This window comes from Melanotaenia boesemani, chromosome 2 (assembly GCF_017639745.1).
Source record: "Melanotaenia boesemani isolate fMelBoe1 chromosome 2, fMelBoe1.pri, whole genome shotgun sequence".
In the NCBI taxonomy this organism is placed as follows: Eukaryota; Metazoa; Chordata; class Actinopteri; order Atheriniformes; family Melanotaeniidae; genus Melanotaenia; species Melanotaenia boesemani.
In genome coordinates, this window is record NC_055683.1 from 31,253,640 (window position 1) to 31,266,254 (window position 12,615).

The 12,615-nt window shown below is 39.4% G+C and overlaps 1 protein-coding gene across 2 annotated transcripts in view; it reads left to right on the plus strand.

Moving 5' to 3' along the window:
• Positions 1–12,615, plus strand: part of znf385c (zinc finger protein 385C) — a 135,653-nt gene that overhangs the window by 81,117 nt on the left and 41,921 nt on the right. Inside the window, exon 1 of one of the 2 annotated variants that reach the window (XM_041976077.1) lies at positions 1,075–1,553. The exons of the other annotated variant lie outside the window; for it this stretch is intronic. Coding sequence (XP_041832011.1) covers positions 1,544–1,553 — 10 coding nt within the window. The 5' untranslated portion in view covers positions 1,075–1,543. Of the gene's footprint in view, positions 1–1,074; positions 1,554–12,615 lie in introns of those variants that run through there. 2 annotated transcript variants of the gene reach the window in all.

Genomic DNA, 12,615 nt, shown 5'->3' on the forward strand with positions numbered 1-12,615 from the left:
AAAAAATAACCTTCCATCAGCAATCTGATCACCACTGTTACCATGCTCCACTTTCACACTTCCAGTGTTTCTCTGCACTCTGACCTGCATGATGGCAAACTGACTGATAAAGAGCATCATGCATAGACTGGCAGTGTGTAAGTGTGAAATTAGACCTTTTAAATATTCAATAAACACACACGATGGACTTTTTTTTTTTTTTTTTTTGAGTTGTAGAGAGAACGTATGAGCTCAAATACAGTTGAAGGCCCTCTCCTCCCCGGTGATCATGTGAATGCTGCAGCACCAGCAGGCATTTCTGCATAACCAGCAAATGTAAGAAAATGGAAAAAGAAGAGTGATGACTGTGTGTGGGGGGGGGGCAAATATTGATGGATACACAGTTTAAGGAAAGGAGGAGCAGCAGATGGAGGCAGAGTGCAGGAAGGGGGAGAAAGGGGGAAAGAGGTGGAAGTGAACTGAGAGGGGGAGAGGGAGCTGTTTAATGCTGTAATTAAGTTCCTGATAGCACCCTGGGAGATGTGCTTTGGCGTAGCTCCAGGACAACTTAACATTGCACCAAGGCTCCTCAACCCACAATCAGTACATCCACACACACTTACATCATTTGACCAAACAAGAATTTAAAAGGAGAAGGTTGTCTGCACATTCAGGCCAGTTCAAAATCCCAGAATGTGTCAGCATCGCCAAAAGATGGATCAAAAGGAGACACAAAGGAGGAGAAACCATCACTTTGGGTCACAGTCATGCCCATCAGGCAGCTGCCTTGAAGACATGTGCACAAAGAGAAATCTGTTTCAGAAAACTTTAGTTTTTCCTGTTTATGTGACGCTTCTGTCACCCCATACCTGTTCCAAGCTTCTTGCTTCCCTTGATTTTTTCCTATTCTTTTCATCTTCTTGACTGAAGCTCAGTGTTTATAGATATGACCTGTAAGGTGACAAGTTTGAGCAGAGGGTAATATATTCTCAAGTTGTGCAGGTATGAAGACTGTGAGAAAAATGCAGCTAATTTACCCCTCTGCGCAGTAAAAAGGAGCTTACTGAGAGGAGGAGAGAGAAAGAGGAAGGACAGAGAGGAGGGGATGACAGGGAGACTCCACGAGAGAGCTGGATAATAAAGGAAAAAGAGAGCAAGACAAGGAACAGCGTTTTACTCTCAGCTCCCCTCCAACAGCCCCATTGCTTCAGGCCAAGCGGAGCAGCATCGGCGGTAGGATTTTAACGGAGAACGCGCATCAGTAGGATCTGCTATTTCTCGGAGATTGGCCACTAAAGACGCGAGGGGGAAACGGATACAGTACCGCAAAGAAAGAGTTGTCATTTTAAAGGAGAAAGAGGAAAGTCATCCAGAAGATTTCGAGGCTCTTTACAACTACAGAACGTCTTCAGTTCGCACCTACGCGTGTGCGTGTCCTCTGTGCTGGGGATAAAATTGCATAATTTTTTTTTTTTTTTTTATTATTATATTTTTATTTTTTTACCGATTTTAAGCAAGGTGACACACGGAGCCCAAAACAAGCGGATACGGTTCTGGAAGCACGATGCTGATCGGTAAGTGTTCAGCACTCCACTCTTCATAATGTAAGTGCGCTGAGTGAGCAGATCTTTGGATCAAATCCATGAAAGATACCAGAAACGACACCACGTGCAGGTGCTATTGCAAGGTATGAATTACATGTAAAATGAAGAAAAAGTAGCTAAGTTCAAGAATGTAAAATAACACCATGTTTAGTTGATCGAGCTCGTAAGGAGAACGGTCAAAGTAATTCATTTTTTATTAATTTTGACTCCAAGTACCCACACTCGCGCCAAAGAAAACAAACACTGCATCTAGTTTGATGAAGCTTTAAATTAATATTATTAAACTTAAATATGCCCACATAACTGGTGCGGAGTTTCAGTCATGAGCCTCCTTATTTCCCTCGATCTATAACTGGAAGTTCTTTCATCAGGACAAACGAAGAGCGTGAACTATCTTTTTTTTTTTTTTTTTTTTTTTGTCCTAAAAGCAAAGCGCTTGATTTCAGGTATAACTGCATGAATCTGATCTGCCTTCTCATACATCAGTAAAATAAGTTAAACTGATGAATGATTAATTCCTTAAAAACAACTCGTAACTCAGCACTGATGCTCATGAAATCTTTATGACATTGCGAAAGAAATACCTGTACCAAGGTGATCAGAATTTATATCCAGACCTCCCAGCGAGGCTTCATTTGCTTTTAACAGTGGGATTTGTCATAATGCCACGCTTGTATGAAAGCAGTCATTACATTTTTAAAGGCTAAAAACGCCACATGAAATTCAGAGAAGTTTTTTTTTTCATCTTCTTCTTTCCCATTAATTTGCAATATTAACTCTGATTATGTAAGAAAATGAAGGAGTATTTTTCTTTGGTGTGAAACAAGGTAATGGATGTGCTCAGCTGGGCTCCTGCGCTTCACTTCAAACACTGATTTTGTCTGAATTTCTTAATAACTTCTTCCTTTTTTTCAGCCAAAATGTGACTAAATATTGATGATTTTCTTTTCTTGTAGATAAATAAAGGTCTTGATGCCTGTTTCCACTTAAGAGACAAAATAATTAGAAAATTTGAAGGAATGTAAAGGTGATAAAGGTCAAATTTAAAGATTTAAAGAAATATAATACTGATAGCGTCATTTAGTGATTTGGTTTACAGGCCAATGGATCTCGCCATAAGTAAAATTGTGGGGTGCTTTGAGATCTCGCTGCTCTTAAAATGGCTTCGGTGCATGGGCAAATGACTCTTGCAAATGGATGCCACATTAGCATTTCTCCAGATATTTACTTCTCATCCCAAACACCACCTCCTAATCCCCCTGTGGACTGCAGTACATGGGGCGCTATAGGCTCTGGCTTCGAGGCATTTTGTTGAATTTTCTGTCATCTTCCTTCTCGTGTCAATGTTTTTTTTTTCTCTATCTCCCTTTTAGTTAGCTCACAAAGAGCCATTTTGCCATCAGATGGAACTCTAACTATCCAGGCCTTCATCTTTGACTAGTTTTACCTTAGCCATTATGTTGGCTTGAAAGCTATTTAGCTCACAAGGGAGCACTGTTGCTTTTGCTTCTTCTCAGTGAAAGCCTTTTCACCATGCCATGGCCTTAAGAGAAGCACAACATGGTTCTGCCTATGGAAGAGTTGAAGACATAATGTGAGCTTGACTTTGTCTCACTTCATTCATCCATCCAAGGCCCTTCAGGCCCCCACAACAATCCATCCAGGCAGGTGACAGGTTAGGGGCTGATTATAGGCCTGCCCCTTCGGGAGTGGATATCATTCCTTGTCTTCTACTCCTTTTTTATCTGCAGGATCTGAGGTGTGGGTCCCAAGCTTGATCAGGGGTAATTACATAGGGCTAGGATTACAAGCCTTGACCCTACTGTGGGGGTTGGACACACCCTGAAAGGAGAGCTGGGGAGAGATTGAAAAAAAAGAAGTAAAATGACTTTAGAGAGCTGGGTTTGTTTGTCAGTTACCAATAGTATCAATATGTGTGTAGGTTTTCAAAGTAATATTGTGTTCTTTAACTTTACATTTATACGTCCTCTTGCTTCCTCTTTTTAATGCTTGATGGGTTCCCTGGCAGCATGGAGCAATAAAACATCTGTTCAAAGAGGTGGTACAGGTAGAGAGCGGGTGTTAATGAGGGGGTTAATGAAAAGGCAGCACTGTTGGACTGAAGTTGTTGGTTCATTCAAACTGAATGTCTGCTTCATCATCAAAATTTAGGCCCCTTAACAAAACAAGCTCATCCTTTTGCGTGTTTCACTAAATGCTTGCACATATTTGTTAAATAGATTTGTGTGTGCATGGGTGTGTGTCAAAGCAAAACATGAGGCCATGTGCCTCCTGTCTTTTTCTATATCCCTCATGCACCAAAGCAAGTAAGGTGGAATGCTCCAGCTCCTATTCAGCCTCAACTCTACCTTCTTCCTTACACACACAAATGCACACATAGGAACGACAAATAACTTACTCTATTAGCTCAACTAGCACCTCGAGTTAAATGACAAAATTTAACAGTCAAACTGAATTTTTGTTTCATTTCTCCAGCTTTTATTGGGCTGTCATTGATGTAAAAAAGAAAAACACTGTCATGTCTAGTGCTGCCACTGACAGTTGTGCTGCATTATTTCACATTTATTGTATCTCATCTCGCTCTATTTCTCATTGTCCCACAGGAGAAAAGTTCTATTCCACTTACTGTATATGATGTTGTCGATGCCTGCGTGTGTGGCACTTTCTCGCTTTAATGTGCCAGTCTGCCATTGCCTCCTGGAAAGAGTAACACTAGGTTGTGTTATTACTCCAAAATACTTTCTCTCCACCAGTCACTACTCTTGATTTTATTTTTTCTTTATTTTTCCCAGTTGAGATTTATCCATGAAGTGTGAGTTCAAAGTCTGATTCTATTCATGGAAGCTCCCAGGATGTTATTTAACATCAACATCTCATTTCTAGTAAATTTCAGTTGGATTTCTATGATGACATATGTGTATTCGAGAATGGGTCACACTTTCTGAACAAGACTGTTTTATTTCAGCACATACCCTGGATTTTTGTTTAATATTTTGCTTTGTGGAAACAAAAATACTGTCAGACTATTAAACCTAAGGGTGCTCAATGAGGAATTTTAGGCCCAATCACAAAATGCTGACTCTTATGGTTTATTTAAAGTGTAACTACACACCTTACTTTTTGCAAAACTCCACCCACTGCCGAATTTAAGAAATGCCTGAAACTGCAAGGGGTGGGGTTGGAGGTGTGGGAAGATCCATAGACATAATATATTATGTTTATGGGATGATCAGGGAGCGGAGAGTGGGCAGGTCGGGATACACAGGCAGAAATGATTGACAGACAGCAGCTCAGCTTACTAGCAAGATGCTATGCGAAATTCACCAAGCACCTACGCCACAGAGCGGTCTTCGATGCGGAAGATTTTTCCCCTCCTGAATCTCCTCAGCTACAGAAGAACAAGGTGGCCTTGAACCGTATTAATCTGAGCAGTTTGTGCGGTTACATTGGCCTGTCAGCAGCTCCAGCACTTTTGGAAAGCTGACTCACGGCAGGTTGTGGCAGCTGCAGGAAGTGCGGCTGTACGTTGCCACTGCTACGATTTGAGCTGCTGTCTGTCGCCAGGTGAGGATCAGCAGGTAAAGGATAAAGTCTGGTGTTACTTTTACAGCCCTCAAAAGCACAAATCCGTCCCATTGCAGGAATATTTCATCAGAAACTCTGTGAAAGAATAGAAGTCTGAAACTAGCAAACTACACCATATAAGTTTGCATCCCTTCATATGTGTTGGTGGGCGTGGTTTTCAATACCTGCAAGGCGAAGACCCGTCTATCTGCATCTGGAGGGAGGGGGCTGTGGGATTTTTAAAATTTTCATGTGACGTAGATAACCTTTCTATGTCACAAAAAACATAACCTGGTTTTATCCTTTAGAGGGCGTTATGAGCCTTTTTTTACCCACAAAATCCCGTTTTAAATAAACTAAAAAAAAAAAAAAAAATATCAACAGTATATGTTGTTTTCATCACAATTAAGTAAAACTGTGTTGTTTACAGCTCAAAAAACACTTTTTCGGATGCACTACCCCTTTAAAGAATTTTGGTCAATGTGTTGCATTATATAGTCATTGTCTTTTTGTTTTGTTTTAAGTCTGTAAATCAAGTTGGGACTCATGATTTGGTGGCTGTAAGGTGTGAGATACTCAAGTGTGAGGTTGCTGTTCTCTGTTGTTTTAAGTTCAGAATTGTTTAGCAAACAACTTGACTTGCTTTTCTTCTACTTGTGTTGTTCACTTGATCTACCTCTGCGCTACACTTAAGTAATGGTAGAATGGAGCTGCAGCATCTTTGGTTGTAGCATCTTCCTCTGTTCAGATCACTAACAAGGTCAAAAGTTAGACAACACATCATCTGTGTTTTTCCCATTTTGGAGCCAGTCAAGGATGTCCTCCATGTAGAGAAGATGTGAGACATCAACATGAAATTTTCCAGCATTCCAAGATTTTTGAAAGCAACACTCCAAGTATTTAATTCTGGTGAGTGTTAAGTTATATAAGTTAGTGTTTGCATTGTAATTATCTTTAATAATTACCAGTGCTTTATATGTATGCAATTGCAAAGCTGTGCAGTATCAGAGGTACTCGAAGTAAGTTTGATAAAAAAAATATCATGAAATATGAGTAGAGGTAAGAAGTCTGGCTCACATTTCCATTTCTCTTCTGATATTTTGTAAAGATCCAATTTTAATCATGTTTTTTTTTTTTTTTTTTTTTTTTTTTTTGTCTCTGCATTGTGCCATATATTTAAAGATTAGGTAGACTGTGCAAGCAGCAAATTGGATCAGCTCCTCTGATCAGCCTTTGTCTAGGTTGTCAATCAAACTATAACAAATATCATTTGATTATGATGGTTGGCTAATGAATCAGAAAAACTTTAATTAAATATTTTGTGGCTCCAGAGGGTTCTGTGTGAATTTACAAGTTGACTCAAGATCAAATGATGCTGATGACATCACTTTAAAACCACAAAAGAAGTGTGCTGTGGAGTGAGGCTATTTAAAATGGTTTGCGTGCTCCATGTTTTGACATTCTTCTAAGAATTAACTATTCTTGTAAGAATAAACTACTAAAAAAATTAAAAATTAAAAACATTGTCTTTTTAAAATAGTTTTAAACCAGTCAAAACCATTTTGAGCAGCAGCAAGTCGAAGATACAACAGCAGTAACCTCTAGAAACTTTGTTTGCTAAATATCCAGTTAAGTCGCTGTCATAGCAAATGTTGTATGGACATTGTGGAACTTTGTACTGTTGATTAAATAAACCAGACATTCCTGCTGTATCACACAATTCAAATCTTTAGCTTTAGCAGTATTTAGGAAAGAATCCATCGTGTCATTTATCATAATATCATCCAACATAAAAAGGACATTTAAGAACAGGGTGAATGGGTGGACTGCAGCAGTAATAATTAGACCTGTTTACATGAACCTGAGGGTACTTTCCACTTTATAAGTCAATGAATTCCTTGTCATCTCATTCTATTTCTTGGCATTTCTACACAAAAATAATGACTACTTGCATGGGAGAGCATGGTTTGCACAATAACACAAACTATGTTTGTCTGTTTTTGCATGTACCGTGTTTTGATGCATGTTTCTTATAGTAAATGCCCCTTTCTGGCCTCGGGCTCCCTGTGGGGAAAATGCCTCAGTGTGAGTGACAGTTCAAGTCATTTAATTGAAGTGGCAGCGTGGGTTTGATTAGCCTGATGGCTTCTAGATGCTGAGAGCTGTAGGCATATGCGAGCCCCAGCGGGAGCTCTGACAACTTGAGAAATGTCCCACGTTGCTCTCTGCACCAAAACCTCACCACTTAGCCTCTCATTCCCTGGGTGCTGAGGCTAAAGACAGAGGCCTTGAGGAGAAGCATCATCTCCCAGCACTGCATGTATGTGCTCTTCTGTATATTTCATTATTTCTCAATCCATCAGTAGATAACACAGCTTTCTTCAAGTGGGGAACCAGTCCACTTGATACCTTGAACTTGACTTAAATGAGTGAGATAATAGTTTAGTCCTTCAATCCACAAAAATTGGAGAATGAGACGAAATGAGAAAACCAATCAAAAAAGGAAGCACACTAAAAACCTAGGAAAGGCCAATGATTTTACAGTGAACTCAAGCCAGTCAGACCCTGGTGCCAATGATCTGCAATACCCCTGGGTCCAATGCACATAATAGAGTGCAGCTAGTGTGTAAATGATGTTAAGTGTAAACATAAGATGTGGTGATCCGGCTCTAACCGCCTCCTTTGCTCCAGCTCTTTGTTAGCCATCAGGATGCCGACCTCCACCTGTACTGCACACCATCTCATGAGCTTTTTACAGCCCACTGCTCTCCAGATTAATTACAGTGGCTGGGAATTAATATCCAATCATTCTCCTAGATGCACTTGCACGCGCAAGCATAAATTATCTAAAAATGCTGTATGCATTGTATGTACATTTAAAAAGCCCAGAAAGGTACAATATACATTAAAAGAGAAGAAACTGAGTGGAAATTAGAAAGAAAAGATGATCACATAACTCACAAGTTAATTAACACCATTTTAATGTGCGCAATTTGAAATTTTCTTGTGTTGTGTAAGGTTTACTTGCTCTAGAAATGTTTTAAAATGTAATAAAAAAAGGTAATAAAAATGTAAAGTCTAAAGTTTTAATCAGTTTATAGGATGTTTCTTTTTGTTTGCACACATTAAAAATAAAACTCGGCTTAACTTTAATACCAAAACAACAAATGACTTCACATTAATCAGTTGAGAAAATGTAATTACCAAAATAAGGAAACACTTTGCATTTTCTGTGCTCACACTCAGGATGCAGTCACCACTTTTTATGTTGTAAGCATTTTCTTTACACATAAACAGATGGAAATGCATGCAAATAGTCTTTTTAATTTTATATATGAATTAAATATGCAAATGTATAATGAAAGGATATCATTTTGTTACGTTTATGCACAAAAGTGTATTGAAATGAAATCAGCAGGTAGAACTTTGTTCTGTTTTTAGACAACAACAAGCACACAAACATTTTATGGAAATAAATGACTTGATAAAAATGCACTGCTATTGTACAAACAGAAAAAAGTTGACTAAAGGCTTTGTTCAGCTGTTTATCTGCTCAGGTGTCTGTGCATGTTTGTGTGTTTTGTTTTGCATTTTTTTAAAAACTGCATTTCTTGCTTCTTTTTGTCAGTGCTGAGCCATTGTTGATAGCCTGACTGGGAATGATCAGCTCTAATGATTTTATGAGCATCTACATGATTAATGTTGGCACAGCGGTGTGTTTGTGAACAAACCCCTCACTCTCTCCTTTTTGCTCCCTCCCACGCCACCCTTCCTCCCCCTCTTTCACAGATACTCAGTGGGAATATCCAGTCTCACTGTGTGCTGATTTTTGTGGTGCTAGCTGTCGTTTGCCACATTAGTGTGTGACAATGGCTGTCTTTGAAGTGGGTTATTCCAGCACAGCTCATAGCCCGGCACAGCGGTGAAGATGTGCCAGCTTGCTGTGCAGACAGGCCCAACTCTGAGCACACAGAAAAACGAAAGTGTAGACGTGCACACGCAGATGTGGGGTAAACACAATAGCTTTCACACCCCCATCCTCTAAATACTCTTTATGTAAGCACTACCATCTCAGACAAAAGCCACACAACCCTCCATATGCACACATCTGCTTCACAGAACAGCTCCAACAAACAGCTTGCACTGTCCTCCCATCACTTCATCAGCAATTTATCATCCATGCATCCATCCATCCATCCATCCATCCATCCACCCACCCATCTTCTCCATTTCTGTTTTTCCCCATCCTCTGTTCTCTCTGCAGGCCCAGTCCAATCTGAAAGCTTAGTTGGGCTTCTTCTCTCTCTCGGCTTATCTCCAAAAGCTGCCTCTTTCATTTGAGTAAATGCCTTCATTCCCAGCTCCTCTATGAGGAAGCTGATAAGGGATGTCTTTTATCCACAGCAGATAGGCTTTTCCCCCCCTAGCTCAGTGTGGGTGTTTGTGTGTATTTATACGCCAGCACAGCCTATGCAAAATTAAGTGTGAGAGATTATATTTGCAAGTCTTGTGTGGATGTTTTTTTTTTCTTATATTTCTGAAACATACATGAATAGTTTTATTTATTCATGAGAATAGTTAATAATTAAATGGTTGAAATATGCAGCACATATCATGTTTTTTCCCATCTTGCTTATCATTCAAATTTGACATTTCTATGATTGCACATAATCACATAAGACTGTTGCAACCTTGCAGGTGTCTGTAATAAGACATGATTAAGTAGGACAAGCTAATCATCACAGTGCCTTACATCTGTGTGTCTGCATGTGTACTCAAGAAGAGGCTGTCTAACAAATTGATTAGGGCTGCAGAGTGGATTTGTTGGTAGGCACAGAGAGATTAGTTTTGTCTAAGGTTCATTTAGTTTAAGCTGTTTCCAAGTGCCACAGTTCTGTCTCTTTTCTTATAAAACAAATATATTGATTGGTCTTTGATGCAGCAAATGTCACAGCCTCATTGGAGATATTCAGTTGTTGAGAATGAAACTCAAGGTACAAGTCAATGCTGAACATGCTCTGGACTATGTCAATTAATGATAGGCCCATATTTAATTTATATTTCCTTTGAATCATTTTCTGTATCTGACTTCAGTGGCAGCGGTCACATCTTGTGATGTCTTAAAGAAGCATAGAGCGGTGCAGCAGGTGGTACTTATGTTTTTGCAATGCTCCTCTCTGATCTGACTGAAAATCTCTCACCATGTAGATGTTTGTGGCCTGAGGAGCTGCCCTGAATCTCTTTTAGCCTCAATGGCAGCACAGCTTGTCTCCTCCGATTAGCATTTTCTTGCAATGCCCTGCCCGTTGGGTACTTCCACCCTCCCCTTGAACACAAGCACACAGCAGCCATTCTCTCAAGGGACATATGAATAATGTTTGTAAAGCTATTGGAGCCTGTGCGAGAAAAATACTCATCCCTGCTCCCCACGGATCCCCAACCTCATTGACTTGGGTTTGTTTGCTCAGGGCCAACAAATGTGCTCTGGCTGATCTTAGAGGAATGCCGAGCTTAGAGTCAATGAGAATGATGCATTAACGGCTCTGCACCTTTTAAAGCTGCTTGCTGTGGTTGAAGCCAGACATCACTTTGTAGGGATTTATCAAGCCGCTTACCAAAGAGAGGTGATTGAATTCATTTGCTTACTAATGAGGGGGGATTGTGAATTGTACACTTCCCCAGCTACACTTCCACCTGTTAAAGCCATTTGCTCATTACAGCAATCAAATCCAATGTTTGTTCTCTATTACAATCAAGTTTGTTTTTGTCACCTCATCAGGCGCTTTTCTGCCGTTACCGATTTCAGATGTGTTGTTTTTTTTGTGTGTTTTTGTATTTTTTGTTGTTGTTGGCTTGTGCCAGTCTTGGTGTGAGCAACATTTTGCTGTAAATATCTTTGTAAATCAAGTTCAGTCTGATTATTTTAAGATTAAAAGCAGAATGCCGCTGTAACTCTGAGTTCATGTGTAGTGAAAAGGAGTTAAACTATCTTATGCAATGGCTATATTTTAAATTCTTAGCCAGTTTTAATTATTTGTTGTGCTGATCATATTTTCTTTGTCGCGTTCCTGTACAAAACCCTCAAGTGTAATCAAGTCCAATCAAATGGCTGCATCAGCTCTCTTGCTCTCAGTCAATCAGGAAAATGGATTTTATTGGAGGTAATTGTGCCCTGTTTGATGTTCATGATGTCTTGATTAGTCCTATTCTCTAGAGTGTTGTTGTGGAGAGTAAGCTCTCCTGCTGTTAAGGTCGGATTAATGGTTAATCCTCTTTGTCTCAGTAGACAGCAGCAGACAGACTGAAGTGTGTTAGCTGAGGTCTGTGCAGTCAGATGAGGTTAAAGTATGTAAACCAAAGGTTGACCAAACTTTAGTTAAAACAGAAAGGGTACATAGGGCGGAGGTTGTTTTTTTTTTTTTACGTGGGACTAATTCTCACAATGTTCCAATAATGTAACTTTAAGAAGATTTAGTCTCTGTCCACACCACACTGTATTGTTTCTGGAAGTATCTAGATTCATGTGAGATTTACAAGATTACAATCACACAATCCATCTCAGCTTGATTTAGATTAAAACTGTCTGATTCAAGCCAATCAGCAGTCATCAAAAGGCAGCATGTTTGTTGTCTGTCTCTTGAAGTTTACTCGTAACAGACGACCAGGTCAGTGTTAGTCGGCTGGTCGTAAAGTTATGGACGCTCAATTTAATTGTCCAGAAAAAAGAAGTGTAATCAGTTAAAAAGAAATACAATCCACTAATTTATCATTCCTAACACAATATGACAGATCAGATATACAGAGAATAAAATACTGCCTCATAAAACCAAGTGTTTAGCATTGATAGAGATGAGCTTAATGGAGCATCCCTCAGAGTTTATGACCTTCAGTGGGAAACATAAGAATGTATTTATTGATGGGAGTAGTTCATTATAATACAAATCAGAGTCAGCAGTTATATCGACGTTACCAGGACTAATTAGAAAAACAGTTGTTTTGTTTTAGTAGGGTTTTGTTAGATTTTTAAACCTCTGTTTATGAAAGTCAGCATAAACACACCGTAAACACACTCTTATGTGCCAAAGACATGTATAGGTCTCATTACACGTAGCAAATTGTCTGTAATTATAAACCTGAAGCTTCCACATCAGTACCATCATAGTAATTTGAGATTTGGTATTTTATTCAGTGACACTGTGGCAAGTGGAGAGGTCAGGGATTAAACCACAAACCCAGCATTTAGTGGACAACCAATTCTACACCCCTCCAGAAAAGTGGCCCAGTATCATCTATCACGAATTAAAACAATTTAATTCAGAACTTGATGACAATGGTTGGAGGCAATTTCATAATGTAATTTGCAAATGAAAAATTACAAATAATATAATAAAACTGCATACCAGCAGAGGTGGGTTTAGAAAGTTTTTGGTGGGGGGGCACGCAGAGG